At 28.2% G+C, this 18221-nt stretch overlaps 1 protein-coding gene across 14 annotated transcripts in view; it reads left to right on the plus strand.

The window, feature by feature from the left end:
• Positions 1-18221, plus strand: part of LOC105144004 (prominin-like protein) — a 331794-nt gene that overhangs the window by 262126 nt on the left and 51447 nt on the right. For 5 of the 14 annotated variants that reach the window (XR_015545735.1, XR_015545734.1, XR_015545736.1 and 2 more), the window contains one exon: positions 15279-15372. The exons of 7 other annotated variants lie outside the window; for them this stretch is intronic. Coding sequence is in view for 4 of the 7 variants with exons in the window: in XM_087408040.1 (XP_087264166.1) it covers positions 15279-15372 (94 nt within the window). In the remaining 3 variants the exon portion in view is untranslated. Of the gene's footprint in view, positions 1-14234; positions 14752-15278; positions 15373-18221 lie in introns of those variants that run through there. 2 more of the 14 variants (XM_011052637.2, XM_011052638.2) reach the window with 1 other exon arrangement.

Genomic DNA, 18221 nt, shown 5'->3' on the forward strand with positions numbered 1-18221 from the left:
ATTAAAAACGATATCTAAGCCGTGCGACAAAAAGGATAGAGAAATATCGAAAATCTATCACATATTTCAGATAAATAATCTGAAATTTACGAATCAAAAACACGATTAGATAGAGTTTTTTGTTATCTGATTCTATCGGACTTTTTAAGCAGGGCAATATTAAAATATGGATTAGAGTTAAGTTATATTTTTTTAGGGACAGTGCCATCCTCTGAAGGGTGCTGCACGTACTGCCTCCATGTAGAGATACTATATTAAGAGACTGGTATAGGTTTTAGTTAAATAAAAAATGGCGGACACATGATTTACGCGAATTTTACAATAGGAGTCGTAGATGGTCGTGAAGTCTATAGTTTAGAAAATTGACCAGTCATAACCGATTATTCTCTTTATATTTGATTGTGATTGATCAATTTCCTACAACTTTAGACCCTCTCGTCTATGATTCTTATTACAGACCCTGCGTTAAATGCTACGGCACCTATTAATTGATATGTATATGAAAAAAGATAAAAAAAGGCGCTAAGTATACGTGTTTCTCGAATAAAAACCTAAGTAATAAGGTCACAAACATGAATGTAAAATAAGAAAAATAAGAAACATTTGCACAACTTTCTATAACTTATACGACTGTTTAACCCAATCAAAAATATACTTACACTAGATACTTTTATACTTTCATGAAAAACTTCTCATTTTTCTTATTTTACATGTTTTTAGTACTATGTTATACGATGTAATCTAGCAGCGCCAAGTGTTTACTTTTTTAACTTTTGTGGTAACACTTAAATAGACAAGATAACGCAATTATAGATTTGTATTCTTTACTTAATTTGACATGGAATTTAACTTGACGCCAGTTATTGATATTAAATTTTTTATACGAATGATACATATCATTAGAGTTAAGTCAATAAAAAGATAGTACCACACTTGGGTCTTACTTTTTAATTTGATAGAATTTACCTTGATTAGGTAAGAATGTAGCATCTGGGTTTTAATTTTTCATTTAGTACATTAGTTTTTTTCGAGGAGTAATTTTTGACAGAGAATTAAAGTTGTTATTACTTGGGTTGGAATAAGATCTTTCTTCAATAAGAATATCTTTGAAGAATAACTAAAAACTACTGTTATTCGGGTTGGACACTTAGGTTTTTATTTGAGAAGCATGTATATTCTTAGCATCTTTCTTCACTTTTTTTAAAAAGGTAAGTTTGTACTGATATTACGCATTTTATAGTGATGAACGTCCTTCTATAAACGTTTACCTTATAATTGACTTCAAAAAATATATTTTCATGTGTTTGGACATTTGGAAGAGATTTTAAATTGACGTTACATTAAACATGTAAACATATCATGATATTCGCAAATTAGATTTCTAATATCAAATTCTTATACATTTAATGTAAATTTAAAATGTAAATTTAAGAAATAAAACGTACGAAAATATCATTATATCTATACACATTTAATGTAATGTAAATATAGTATATTTTTTTTTACGTAACCATCACTCGCGTTAACTCTTACACTTTCTGATTCAAATCATAAAGTTATTATTTTGAACGAGATAACGAAGAAGTGATTTCCTTATGTACATGATGAGAATGTTGAGATTTAATCAGAGATTTCATCAGTAATCGGATAGTTATTAAGTAATAAGGTTGTTATGTTGAACAGTAACAATGAACATTTGCCGGATACGTGTATATAACTTTGTCGTTGATAGATTTCCGGATTTGTCTCAATAGTCTTTCGAAGAAACATTTAAAATTTCTACTACGTCAATCATAACAGAGTTATTTTTGCAATACATTATTTTTATTTTCTAAAATAATATCCTCAGCCTTATTGAAGACGCTTATAAAATATTACAATAATATTTGAAATAGGACTACTTACATAAATAAATCAATTAAATACGAGTCAATTACTATTAAAGTTAAATATTTAAAATAATCAATATGTTTTTATATACATTTATCTCAGAACTCTCTCTCTCTCTCTCTCTCTCTCCCCCCTCTCCTTCCCTCTCCCTCTCCCCCTCCATCTCCCTTTCCCTCTCCCCCCCCCCCCCCTCTGATTATACGCCGATTATCTTAAAAGTTTGAACTTGCAACAATCTGAGGTTCTAGTAATCCTCAAATTAAATCAAAATTTGTAAAGAACTTATTGCAAAAAATATTTTTATCTATGAGAACGCTAGTCTCTGAGAATAATTGAGCTAGCATGGTATACGTGAAATTAGGAATGTTCCGATATAATCGATATTTTGAAGAATCGTTACTCCTTTGATATTCGATATTTGCATCGAAACTTTTAGTTTCCATATCATAGCACATCAGATCTGAAACGTAGATATCAATTCGATACAAAGGTTGTACTTCCAAAATTAAATCGCATAAACGTAACAATGATGCCAAGGAGGACAGTTTGTACGATCAATATCATTATGAATAAAAGTAAAAGAAATTTGATATTGTCTTTGTTAGTTGATAGACTTATAAAATAACAAATATATGTATTGTATGAAATATATAAATGTATAATTTTTTATTCTCTCTCCCATACCCATTTGTGTATATATAAATTTACTAAAATATTTGTAATTTTATTGATAAATTAGTGAATTCACCTAGTGTTTTTTTTTTAATTTTTCTTTAAAATCGGAAGTTTGTATTCTTTGTACGTCTTTATATTAAAGACTCGAACCAAAAGGTTTTTTCGATTCGGTTCCGGTTTCAGTTCCAATTTTTTTTTATCAGAAGAAAATCGAAACCGTAAAAATTACGTTTTTTAATGGTTTTTTCGATTCTACTTACTTGTTTTATTTTATTTATTCTTTAAATTTGTTCTATTAAGAAGAAGGAGGGGGAGGAGAGAGAGAGAGAGAGAGAGAGAGAGCATGTTCAATCTAGAGAGCCTAGTCGAAAAGAGATTTCAATTGATCAGGTGATTCTGAATAAAAATTATGTAAACATTATTTTAGGCATATTTGTCTCAGTTCTTTCCTACAACTTATTTGATTCTTATAGATATCACTTATTACATAAAGTCTACATATGTATTCTTGAATTTCATGACTTAGAATAAATTCTTGCAACATGTTGGTGAGAAAGATCTAAATAAAAAAAGAAATGCTAGTATTTTAAAAAGGTTTACATTAAATATGTCTCGCGATCCCGCCAGATTTCTTATATTACACGAAATGTTGGAGGTATTACATTGTGGTTATTAAGAGAGCTGGTGATGGTAATACTGGATTGAACATTGATGATTTGAACGAAGGAACGGGCAGAACAAAGATTAAGAACAAGAATAAAGATTAAAAATTAAGAATTAAAAAAAGAACCGAAAAAATCATAAAATTTTACCAGTTCGGTTACGGTTTCGGTTTACTAAAAAAAAGGGTTCCGAAACGCGGTATTCGGTTCCGATTTTGGTTCAGTCCGGATTCCTATAATAAAATATGCAAATGTAATGATATTCCCGAATATCGAATCATTTCCAATCAATATATTGTCGTATTGATATGCGTATTTCGGTTTTATTATATTTCATATTGATACGAAATATCGATAATCTATGCTTCTCCCTACGTGAAATGCGAATTCAATTCCCTGCCTAGGTAATATTTTTCGCAATGAGTTCTTTACAGGTTTTAATTTAATTTTGAGGAATTTTATTAACATCTCAGATTAATGACTTACAAATTCGAAAGTAATTGGCACGCAATCATAGTTCTGAGATAATTGCATTTAAAATATATATTGATGTATTACATTAAACATCTAACTTTGACCATAGTTTCGTATTTAGTTGATATATAATACTATATTAATCCAACATAACTTACACATTTAGTAACGATGTAATTGCCATTAACAAATCCATATAGCAATCCCATTACTTAATAATTGCTCAATTACTAATGTAATATTCATCCATCTCAACATTGTCATCGTGTATATAAGAAAGCCACTTCTTCATTACCTTATTCGAACTAATTAATTTTATATGATTTGAATAAGAAAATAATACTTTTAAAAGTATGCAAACATATGAAAACATTAGTAGAGGAAAATAAGTAACCTTGATAGACAATTGGTGTACCTATGTTGGATGTCTTTTTATTAAAACACAAATTATTTTCTATATAATTTTTTTTTATTAGAAAATTTGTTTTCAAAGCAGAGTATTTGTGTTTTTAAATAAAGGATTTGTGTTTTTAAACCAAATCAGATATCTAACTATTGTAAAATAAATTCTCTGTAAAAATAAAAATTATATAGAAAATATTTTGTATTCTTGAAGCAAAGAATGTTTTTTAAAGCATAGAATTTGTGTAATTGAAGCAGAAAGTACTTACTGTAGCCTCACTTATATGTTCTTATATCTCTTTATACCATCGATGTAACAGATTTCCTAACCTGAATAGTCATCAATTTTAACAATTAATAGAGCAATTGTCCCAATTGTTTATGTTAATATTATATAAATCATTATTTAAATTATATTTATTTCAAAGTACACTCATAACACAAGCTCCAATACAGGGCACATTAATAGGGACGAGCTTAAAATCTTGCGGTACATATTACTGAATTCACATAAATTCCTCATATATTTCTAAAAATATTTAAAATACTTTAATACTCAAAAAATAAAATATTATCTTCGGTATTGTATGCATTAATAATTTAACTTAACAAAACAAAATTTTTTTTTTCTTATTTATTTGTGCTAGTTTTCTTTATGATTTATCGAAATACAAAAGCACACTAATAAGGACAGGCACAGTAATAAATAAATAAAGCAAATTTACTATCTGTTTTAATAACTATATGTTAAAATAAGTCAAATGTGGATAGGCACGCAAATTGGGGGCACATTAATAGAGCCATTGCCGCTTAGAGGACTCACTAATAGAAACAAAAACATGTAGTCTATTTTTGTCAAAAGCATTATAAAGTATTAACATTTTTTAGATTAAAGAAATATTATAAGAAAAAGAAGTAGTTGAAAAACAGATATTGATTGCAAGCAGATAAAATTAAAGTTACAATATTTAATAATTAATTCAGTAATAAGCAAATTGGCTAAAAAGCACATTAATAGGGACAGTTACCCTACCTCGGTCCATGCCTCGACGCATGCAGAGCGACACTTTTTTTGTCAGATTCATTCATTTCATGCAAAAATGCATTGAACGAGTCCAATTTTATCAACATCGGAGATGAGGAGGCTAAATTCAACAATTACCTATTTATTATTATTGTGACACTAGCCTGATTTACACTGTGTCCTTAGTCCGCGATACTTAGGTGGCTTTGTTTAATTTATCGGTTAAACAAGGACGCCTATCGTATAGGTCGCGGACTAAGCGCACGGTGTAATCGTAGCCACTTACAATTAGACCGATTTTACCGATCCTGTTGCTTTGAACCGATCGAGACACTATCGTAGTACAGATCGCAGCATTCGCTGATCATGTATATCACTAACGCTCCTTGCGTAAAAAATGTCAAACGGACACCAAAGAAATGTGCGGAATGTGGTTGACAATGACAACGTATCTGAATCTGAAAAGTTACAGATCCGGACTTTGCGTCGCAATATCTCTGCTTATACATAGAGTACGTAGAGAAAAAAATAAAAGCACGTATAATACAATCTGAGTGTAAGCTATCGATTAAATATACATAAAATTCGATTCGATAATCACATGATATTAGAAATAATTTCATTTATAATGTGCTTTTATAATTATTAAAATATAATTTTAATGAATTGAATGATAGAAATAGAAGAAAGAAGAACATATCATCATGACTTTTCAAATTACGCAATTTTAAAAAATTACTCATTTGGAATAATCCGTTACATGATTTATGTGTTTTAATTACATGATTCTATCATGCAACTGTATAACATGATTTTTTTTCAGTAGGACAGTCTCATACCATGTCTTAACGCCGAAACACAGTATCTCGTGTCTCAAGATACAGTAGAATATTATATTAATATTTGATTATTGCCAAATATTCCGCTTAATGTGTTAAATAGTATAAACGAAATTTATAAAATTGAATATTAGAGATGTGCAAACAATCAGATAAGATTCGATTCGATTCGAATTCGAATCGGTATGATTCAAACACGAAAATTTCGAATTGAGGCTGGTATTCATAGGGCGGTATTCATAGTCAATTATATTCAAGGCTGTCAAAAATACAACCTTACAATCTTAAGATGTCACAAACCAATCAGAGGACCGTATTAGCATTTAGATATTGCTTGAAACGATCTAGAAATAAGAATGAACTATGAATACTGATTTAAGGTATTTGAATATAAAGATCACCCAGAGAGAATATTTATGATAAATATTTATTAATATTTATGATAAATATTTATTAATATTTATTTTTTGAAATGTTATATATTTTATACATATTTTATACATATAAAGCTTTATTTGGAATATTATTAAAATTTCGAATAAAACTAAACATTTTATTTAATATTTATGATAAACTGACTAGCAATTTAATAAATTTTTGATGCTTATTCGCATCTTCGAAATGATCTTAATAATGTTAAATGACATATTAAAATCTGTAAATAATTAATTCTTATTGCGAAAAATATTACTCGGCCGGGAGTCGAACCCGGATCTCTTGTTCATTTCGGCGCGCGTTTCTAGGGACTACATACGTATATAAATTTACACAAGCATCACAAGAAACATTAAGATCTAGCTAGACTGTTTAAAGCTTTGATTTCTATAGTTTGTGTTATCACATACGATCCTATAATATATTATATTATTTATGATAAGTATAAATAAATATTTCTAATAAGTATTTTTTATTTGGATTATAATGTCCCATTAAATATTTTCTTAGCATTTACTACAAGATTTCCAATAAATATTTTATATTTATAATAAATATTTATGATCTGTGCAATCTAAGACCACAAAAATATTTACAAAATATTAAAAATAAATAAATTTTAAAAATATTTATAAATATTTTGTAAATATTTTATAAATATTGTGTGCTGTTTGGGCACACACAGCCAATCTTATACACACACACACACACACACACACACACACACACACTAATTATCTCATATAACAAAAATTAAATTAACTTATTTAGAGGACCATCTCAACTTCGATTTTCAATAGTCAATATAAACGCAACCATATTATATTTAGTCAATTTGTCGAGCAATAAAACATAGTAATGAGTCCAACCGATTCGTCGGTTAATAGCGAGAAAGAGCAATCAATGTGAATAAAAGAAAGTTTCCAGTAAAATTACAGATGCAGATTTATGTCAAATTATATAAAATAGTTGTACGTGCGTCCTTAATATTATTGATAGATAACTAAATAGAATAATAAATAATATGGTCAAATTAAAGATATAAAATCGTTGCAAATTTAAACAAGTCTTAACAATTAAAATTACAGACAAAAACAATGAAATTTATAAATTTATGTGTAAATATATATATAATTTGAACTAACCTACCAAACAGAATATAAATGAACTTGTTTTTAGTTAAATATAGAGCCAATTAACAAATTAAAAAGAGTTATTCATAATTATTATAGTAGAAAATACATTTTTTATATTATGCAACACTTACAATATTCATGAGACAAATACACGTAATATAATGAGTTAACAGCTGTCTATTGCGATTATAAAGTAAAAAAACTTAGAATCGGATACTGTTCACATGATCTTGATTGTGTTTGCATAATGCAAGTGGGTTTAACGCGACTGATACACATTTATGTCAGAACATCAAGAGAATAAAGAAGCGCTGTCGTTTTTATTATTATTCGAGATTAAATTTAACAGATAAACATATGTCATCTAAATATTTGGTGTCTTTTTTCAAATTTATATCATTTAACTGTTCTTTAATGTATAATATTTCAAAAATGAGTCTTTTATTGTAATTTGATTCAGTATCCATTATTCTTCCAATCAAAACTATAATTGTATTGCAATATATGTTCCGTTCTCATCGAATATCTACATGAATCAATCCTTATATTGTTAAAATGCTTTATTCTCGTGTTGAGTTTTCTCTTTGTCTGTCCTACATAAGAAACATCACAATTGTTACATTGAATTTTATAAACTACATTATTATTGTCAGAATAATCTTTTTTATCTTTATCAGCTTTTATAAATTTGTTTAATTTATTAATGCATCTATAACCTATACTATAAATTGATTTGCTAATCATGCGTGTAGCGGACTGTATAACATCGCAGATGAATGGAAGTACATAATACTTTTTCTTTTTAGAAATTACTTCGTTATTAATTGGAATATTGTTGTGATCGTTCTTACGTGAAATTTTTGTCGAGAGTAACTTGTATTAAATAATTTAAATATTAACTCTAACGGATAATCGTTTGTTTAAAAGACTTTGAATGCATATTTCTAAGTTCTTTTCATAAAACTTAGAATGTAATAATAGAATTGTTCGATTCACTAGACTGTATACGGTACTAATCTAATGACACTTTGGATGACTAGACAAATAAGAAAGAAATATCTATCTGAAAAGTCTTTTTTTGAGACCAATCAACTGTTATCACATCATCCTCCACTATAAGTAACAAGTCTAAAAAATTATATAATAGTATAATGGCTTAATAATTTAAAAAACAAGTCAAAAGAAAAAGGGCGAGCCAGAAATTTTACGTATAAACAAATTGATAGATAAGTAAAAAAAATATCTTAATAAATTAATTATGAATGTTAGTAACATGTCGGCTAACAACAAACATTTCGATTGGATCATTATCAATGCTTACAAAATATATCTAAACAATAAAAAAACATAACATAAAATTGATCGAAAAGAGAAAATACTGATTAGAAATATATTTTACATTGTGTAACTATATAATTGTTGGTATCAATGAATTAAGATGAATTTTCATCTTGTTAAAATGAACAGTAACATACATAAAATGAATAGTAACATACATAGTGGATCGAGCAATTAGAATTTGTCAGAAGAGTAAGAACTTATAATATAATCGGTCGATGGCAAATGAAAATATACTTGTCAAGATATCTAACCGTTGATATCAATAATTAAAGAATTTTCGTCTTGTTAGTAAAATTATACAGCAAAAAAACGTCGGTGTATGATTACACATTGGTGTCCAGAACGGAATATAACGCATTAACATATACAGCTATAACTATAATAATATAAAATTATAAGAATGTCAGAATAATCTAATATGCCAGAAATAATCTGATGAGATAATACAATTGAACTGATATAAGTGAAAGCTAAAAATGTATAATTATATGTATAATTATATCTTTATTAAATTAAAATAACTAAATATCAGTTAAAATTAAATAAGAAAAATACCTTTCATAATTGTAGCTGACAGTTCAGTTCAAAAAGATTATTAAAATATGAATAAGGTACAATATATAGACAATACGATGAGAGAAAGATCGTTTCTTATTAGACAAAATAAATTTAAAATGACTTTCAGAGAAGGAAAGTAAAGTTGATTAGAAAATAGTGGGAAGTGAGATTAAAGAGGCTGATAGGTAGAAGAAATATAGAAGAGGGAATGTATAAAGAGAAAAGAAAGATAATTATGAGAGAGAGAGAGATTGTATGATTTGTGAGTAGGATCAGTATCATTTTGTTTGTTTAAACCTAGTCTCTGTCTTTTTAATGTGAATCATTTTAGATACCAATCTTTTGTTATAAGAAGACTCACTATCTAAAATCTTCACATCATTCCATTTGAAATTATGATTAAAATTAATAGTCAGATATGACAGACCTGTTTTTTTATTGATATCTGAAATGTGTTCTCGTAATCTAATACTTAATTTTCTTTTTGTTTGGCCAACGTAGCTGATGTCACAATCATCACATGAAATTATATATACATTTTGATTCGAAAGCAATTCTAATTTATCCTTACCCCTCTTAATAAAACTTTTTAAGGTTTTGTTGACTTTATTGGTGATGGTGAAAGCTAGTTTACAATGAAACATGTTAGAGATACGTAGAAAACTTTCTAAGATGGAATGTATATAGGGAATTGTAAAATATAATATTTTTCTTTAATTCGTAAATTATGTATAGTATTTTTATTTAATGTATAAAATTTTCTTTTTTCTATTGTGGAAAAAATAAAAAAGAGAGGATAACCATTTTAAAAAAAAAATATGAATTGCGTCGATCATTTTTTTGTTGAAAGCGAGGGTGTGACAAATAGAATATATATATATATATATATATATATATATATATATTTTATCTAAAAAACTAATGATTGTGCCTCTTTTGTGACAGAGAGAATGGAAATTGAGGAACTTGCCAAAAAATGTTGCTTTATGATATGTATCAAAAATGATTCGTTGATTATCAGTGATAGTTATTGTATCAAGAAAACATATTCTGCCGTTAACACCAATCTGTATAGTAATCTTGCAAAGAATTGAAAATGCTTATACTATTGATCGTACCTAAGGGATGTGCAAGAACGATGTCATCAACATATCGGAAATAAAACAGTGATAGTATTTATAATTTTGCAATCGCCACTTCTTCCAAGATCTTGCATTACAATGTTTGCAATTATGGCGATAACGGTGAACCCATTGGAGTACTAAATATGTGTTGTTTATATTAGGTGTTGGAATTAATTCGTAGCGTTTTACAAGTGATGGGAAGTACTTTCATTAATGTATTTTTTAATGCTCATGTGAAATAAATAACATTCTTTCATTAAAAACGCTACGAATTAATTCCAACACCTAATATATTTTTTGGTTGCACAAAAAAAAGATTGAATTTAGTATAAAATTGACTGCAATAATAAATTCTTCTTTAGAAATGTCTTCATAGAAATGGATCCATCTTTTATTAATGCTATTGATTGCTAAATCAATAAATATATTTGTAAAGAGAGACATAATATCAAAAGAAGCCAAAACATAATATTATACTCCTCATAGGGATAATAACAAGGATTCAGGGCGTGAGGTTAGAAGAATCTCAGTACTAATGGTTTTCTTAAAAAATGTTTACTCTCTAATAACAATACTCTCTAATACACAATTTCTTTGTTGATTAATGTATCGTACGGTCAATGACTTTTATCGCTACTCGGGTGTCACATTACCGAGTGTTATCGAGCACGTTCCCACTTACAGAGTGGTACTTTTTGATTACTACTAAACATACGCGATGTATTATATTCGCGCTTATTTGACTTCTCGCTTTCTCGGTCCAAGAAGCGGGTATATATCTTGTTCTAAGATACTGAGCTGATCAGTAATTGGGTCTTGCCCTGGTTCCGTTGTCAAATGCGGTCGGTGCTGACCGATCACATTTGGCAATCTCTTGCAATTATTTATGCGACCGTATGGAATTCATGCGTGGTTGTCGCAACTGTTCTATTAAAATGTACTCATTCACAATCGCGAATTAAGCGTTTTTACATTATTTGAATTTGGTCAATATTCCGAAATATTAACTCAATGGATTACTACATGATTAAATACTATTTTAAATGCTAGTTGTAGTTGAGACTGCAACAATAGTTAGATTCTTATTGTTTGCCATTTAATATGTCAATCAAATAAAAGCTGTCTTTAATGTGCTTAGAGCATTTGGTATGCTATTTTTGATAATATGTAAGTACAGTGAGAGATAGTAAAGTAAACTGTTTAACGAAGATACAATCATTCTCAATAGATTACCAGCTTTGTGAATTTTTATTAATCCATAAGTTCTAGGAATATTCATCCGTTGTAAGCAATCTTCTTATATGAAATCTTCAATAAATTCCTTGCATTTCCATCTCGTGAATAAAACATGTAGATCTTGAGTCACTTTTTTTATCGGACCTTTTTGAATTCTTTGATAAATATCCACATCAGAAAGAATCTCCTCTATTTTCAATATATAGATTCGATATACAGTTTTTGTCAAGAGCAACAATAACATAACCCTTGTCAGCATTTTTAATGAGTATATCTGAATGATAATTAATGAATGTTTTTTGTTAACCATTCAGAAATTTTTTTATCTATAGAATTTGGAGAAGAAAAATTGTTGTAGAATTTGTTAAGAATTATTTCTAACAAAATTAACAATGTTCATAGTCTAAAAAACTTATGCTATGGTTCTCTTTACATTCAATGGTAAATTGTAACCGATTATGTATGCTATTAAAGATGTTATGGATAAACGAGATTTGATCGAAAGATGCAGCCATAATATTTTTTACTTGAACAACCATTATAATAACAATTATGAACTATAACTTTTAAATTTATACAAAACAACATCTAAAACTACATCTTTTTGTAAAAAGAATCGTAATTTTCACTTGAGCGAATAAGGGAAATGTCATTGTAGCGTTAAATAAAGATGAGTACATTAAGAAAATAGAGGAGTTATTGAGAGATAATGATACTTATAATGTAAGTAGTGAAGAAGGATTTAATTAAAAAAATTGAAAGAAACCTTAATACAATGGTAAAGAAATGGCTGAATAATGACTTCATTTCTAATAAAACAAAGTTAGCACTTCAATCATCCGATTCGTATCTTCTTGGCATATGGCCTTACAATGATCCATAAGGGTAATATTGCCCAATGAGAATCATTGTTTCTTCCGTTAATACAGCCTTGTATCCTTTATCTATATTCCTATACAAAATTATTGTTAATAACCTGCCAGACAATCCTCGAAGTTTCCTAGTTTTGATTTATATAAGCAACTGTCAGGTAAAAGAATTAATGATTCGATTTTGTTGATTTCTTTGAATGTCACATCATTATTTACTAATATTCCTCAAGATCTGTTTATTGAGAGTATTAATAGATGATGGCAATAGTGCAAAAAACTTCTATTCCGAAGACTGAGTTTATATGTGCAATGTTGAATTTGTTATCTTCTACGTACTTTAAATTTAACAATGTGATTTATAAACAGACATATGGCACACCAATTCTTCTCTCTCTCTCATTGTAGCCGACATTGTCTTACAAGACCTGGAGGAAAAAGCTTTTTACTTTGCAATCGCAATAAACAGCTGCTAATTCATTAAGATATATTACGTGTATTTGTCTCATGAATATTGTAAGTGTTGCATAATATAAAAAATTTACTTTCTATTCTACTATAATTATAACTTTTTTTAATTTGTTAATTGGCTCTATATTTAATTGAAAACAAGTTCATTTATATTCTGTTTGGTAGGTTGGTTCAAATTATATATATATATATTTACATAAATTTATAAATTTCATTGTTTTTATCTGTAATTTTAATTGTTAAGACTTGTTTAAATTTACAACGATTTTATATCTTTAATTTGACCATATTATTTATTATTCTATTTAGTTATTGTATCTATCAATAGTATTAAGGGCACGTACAATCATTTTATATAATTTGACATAAATCTGCATCTGTAATTTTACTGGAAACTTTCTTTTACTCACATTGATCACTGCTCTTTCTCGCTGTTAATCGACGAATTGGTTGGACTCATTACTATGTTTTATTATTCGACAAATTGACTAAATATAATATGGTTGTGTTTATATTGACTACTGAAAATTGAAGTTGAGATGATCCTCTAAATAAATTAATTTAATTTTTGTTATATGAGATAATTACATATTTGTGACTGATGAGAACTAAGTATAGTCGGAACGTATTATTGGAACATTATATTGTGAAATAAGAAATTTTACATTATTACATCTAATTATAGCTCATTTAATTGTTGATCTGGATTATTATTTATTAGTTTGTTTGAACGTTGAACGAGCGTTAAAGAATTGTTTTTAATTTATGTTTTAAAAATAATTTTATTATTCACATATTAGATTTCAATCAACAATTATACTGTTAAAACGTTAAAAGTTATGATTGAATTCAAATTCGGTTCAGATTCGATTCGGTCCGATTCGATTCGGATTTGATTCGGATTCGATTCATATTTGAAAAGAAGTTTGGATTCGATTCGATTCGATTCGATTCGATTCAAAGTCAAAAAACCTTGATTCTCGCACTCTCTATTGAATATTATTAAAAGAAAAATATTATTTGTTATATAAGATATGAGAAAAAAATGTACGAAAAGAGAAAACGTTATATATCATAATAAATAATATAATGTTGTAGAAAATGACGGATTATATTTTGGAGTGCAAGAAGAAGAAACGAGGAAGGATATGAAGTGCTTTCCATTAGACCCAATAATTACTTAAAGGATTGTTCCTTGGAGGCCTCAAATACCTTATTTTAGGAGTTGATTACTAAAAAACTATTCATAATACAAAAAATTTTTTTATATCTATTTGTTAATCTTAGTGTACAAAATGTATAATATTATATGTATTATATTCCTGACAAACCAAATGGCGGCATTACGTTTATCGGAAGCTTGCGCGTGATGAAAGTATCTTTCAGTGAACAGCAGAACGGGTCCAAAGCATGCTGCATCAAAAATTTAATTAATTATTTTTAATCTGCATTAAATTTATTAAAGAAATACCTGTCCGAGTTAAAAAATATTAAAAAATGTGAAAACAATGCATACGTGAAAAAAGAATTTCAATATATTTTCCTGTAAAAATTCATTATAAAAATATGAATTATATTATAAAAAAATATATAAGGTGTTCATCATAATAGTCCATATGATTTTTCGGACACTGGAGAATAGAGTGCAGAGAAAGAAACATTTTCAGATATGGTAATAGTCATGGATGGTATCATTAAGAAGAATTAAGAATATTCACACGTTAGATTCCAGCTACGTGCTGTATGTAACGATACGACGACAGTTGTATGTAGTTTTTCGCGCGTAGGCAGTGTGTGCAATCCATATTGCACTGACGGTTTAATGTCATATCAATATTTATTGTATTTTATCGCTGCAGCTATGCTTGGTAGTTATATAATATGTCCTTTAATTTTTTTAATTCCAATGATGCTATTACCATATCTGAAAATGTTTCTTTCTCTGCATTCTGTTCTCTACTAATATTTTTTTCGATTATCTTACGTAGCGTACATTAGGTAAACCTGCTAAATATGGTCATAAATTATAAACTGCGTAGCTGTTGTAAAAGTGTCAGAGTCAGCATCCCATATCTCAATATATTTACAAAACTGGCTTCCGGTGAAACTATGGAGATATTACAATTACTTTTGTTCAAGCAGATGCTACTTTCCTCAAAAGGCCTTCCTACCAAAGGAGGATATTCAATTCTTACCTACTCTCACGGAGGATATTCAATTCTTTATTGGTCTCCTGGTAAATATCAGAATCTATACAAATAGTGTTATACTTTCATAGTTTGGAAAATAGATTTAAAATAGAAAGTCATTTTTTTCTTCAAGGAGCGCACATACAAGCGCGTATAATAATTTATGTAAAATTAAAGTCAAAATAATTTATATAACATTTTTCTGAAAGGAGCACGCACACTTGGCACCTTTTTTTATCTTTTTTTAAAAAGGTAAATTTGTTTTTTTAAGATCCTAAACTATTAATTTAAATAAACAAAATTTTCGATTTTTTGAAAACTTCAAGATGGAATGATTCCTTAATTTTATCATATAAGCGTATGTATATCTATGTTTCTGTTTTACATTTTGCAGTGATATAACATTTATTAAATGTAAATATAAGATAATACATATCGCTTTTATTATTAAAATACATATCGCTTTTATTTCCCGCATTTCTATTTCCCCTTCTTTCGCATCTTAGTCATCACAGATTCGTAGGATACTCCATGCCGTATCCTACTAATCAAAAATTAGACTATCTATGCCAGAGAAGAGTCTCACTACAGTGTTTCTACCTCCACATACATTTTACAATGCGAAACGAAGTCCACTCCACTTTCCCCTCTGCCAAGGAGCGCACGACTTTCCACGCGAAGAGAGATCCTTACCTCCCTCTTTCGGGAGCGGTATTGTCTTCAAAAAATAATCTAACTCAATCCATATTTTAGTATTGGATGACCCTCGCTTTACGCGTGAAAAGATAGACTCCCCCCTGTCTAGAGACGCATATGGGATGGGTCTCCTTTCGCGTGGAAAGACGTATTCCTTTAATCAATCCATCCTATACCTCTCTCCCTGCAGTTGTCTGACTTTTCATGTAAAGCAGGAAAATAATTACTAACTTTGACTATTAATAACTGTTTAACGAATAACGATCGATGGTTAAAATCTATTGAGGAGGTCATTCAAGGTCATGATCTTGACAACATATGTCATGTTGGAGGGGGCTCCCCTAGGATATTTACCTAAATTAATACAATATGAATTCAATTAATTTTAAAATAATAGTATAATAAATGCATTTGATTTATTATTTGACGATTACATCATATCATTTCATTGGATGTGAGTGAAACACGTTGACTAAAATTATCATGGTGAAAAAGAAATATTTATTTAATAATTTGAGGTATGAAAGTCTAATTTAATTCGCCTTGTTGTCACTTTTACATTGTTCAGTTTATTATTACCGTTATTATTACCGCAAATTAAATTATATAATGTTAATTTAAATTCATGAAAACTCTGTGATAGTCAAAACATTTTGATATTGAACTCATAAATGCATTATTATATTTTCTAATACCTTTCTTGCTCTATCATTGAGTGTTGTAAATTATATCATTGCTGTGCAATTGAACAAGCATTAATTTGAATTGTTTCTTTTTATATACATAGTATTGTTTATATACACAGTTAGTGTAGTGAATGTTTTAGTTCCACTTCAAATTATCTTCAGCAATATCTTCTACAATAATAAAATAAAAAAATTTTTTAAATCTTATGTTCCAAGACAGTAAAGATATATCTATTAGGTTTTACTTTTCAAATATATAATAAGATTTTGCAATTGTTCTGTGAATTTTCTATTTATTTTAATATTGAATTATATATTTACTTTAAATCATTTATAAAATACTGAATACAATTCTAAGTAGTACAACAGTGCTTGCAAAGCGCTAAAAAAAGCAATTATATATATTTTTTAGCGTTTTGTTCACGCTTTGTAAGTGCTGTGTGTTACTTGGAATAATAACCTAAATATGATAATAAAGAATAATTATCGCCGAAAATCCATTTTTGAGCATGGCCTATTTTGAACATTGCCTTTTTTAAGAATGTGCTGTTAACTGAGCAAATAACTAATTGTCACATTAGCTGAGTATGAGTAACATACATAGACAAGATACACAAATACCTACATAATCAAAGAATATGCTCGTGTTATACAGATTTTTGTAACGTCATATGCATATTTATTATTTGAAAAGAGAAGAATATACATTTGAATAATGTGAATTTTTTGAGATATATATTTATTACTCTAGTGTATATCGAATATCTTTCGCTAATATTTTAATATACGACTACATGTAAACACATACGAAGATTCTAACTCTTTGTTCTAACGTTTGTAATACATTTGTAATATGTATGTCAAATTCGTTTGTGTCGAATTTTGTTAAACGTTCCGGAATTTATTTCCCGCTTGTATGACTATTCTTATTAACCTTTTCGATAATAACGAGATTATAGTCATCCAATGATAAACGTTCGTTGTACACTAACGACAACTATAGTTCAGCGTTGAACGCTCGTTATACACTAATGACAACTATAATTTAGCAATTTTTTAAGTGTTATTACTACAAAATGTATTAAGGGGATCCTAAAGCCGTTATATTTTAATTTTGGAGAAGAATTTTTGAATCTGTAAAAGAGGAAAAAATAATTGTTATACAAAAATGACGATTTAGTCGGTAATATAAACGGTAATATAAATGCCTTTAGGATCCCGTCGTTAATATCGAAAGGGTTAATATGAATAGTCAAACAAGCAGGAAATAAATCAGAACATTTAACGAAATTCAACACAAACGAATTTGACATTACAAACGTATTATAAACGTTAGGACAAAGAGTTAGAATCTTCGTATATGTTTACATGTAGTCGTATATTAAGGTATTAGCGAAAGATATTCGACACACACTAATTTAGTCGGTAATACAGATGACTTTAGGATCCCCATAAAGTATGATTCCTTTCCACCAATACTTTATATTAAACTGCTATGCTTTTTCTTCGGTTCG

This window comes from Acromyrmex echinatior, chromosome 7 (genome assembly GCF_024713525.1).
Source record: "Acromyrmex echinatior isolate Ae372 chromosome 7, ASM2471352v2, whole genome shotgun sequence".
NCBI lineage: Eukaryota > Metazoa > Arthropoda > Insecta > Hymenoptera > Formicidae > Acromyrmex > Acromyrmex echinatior.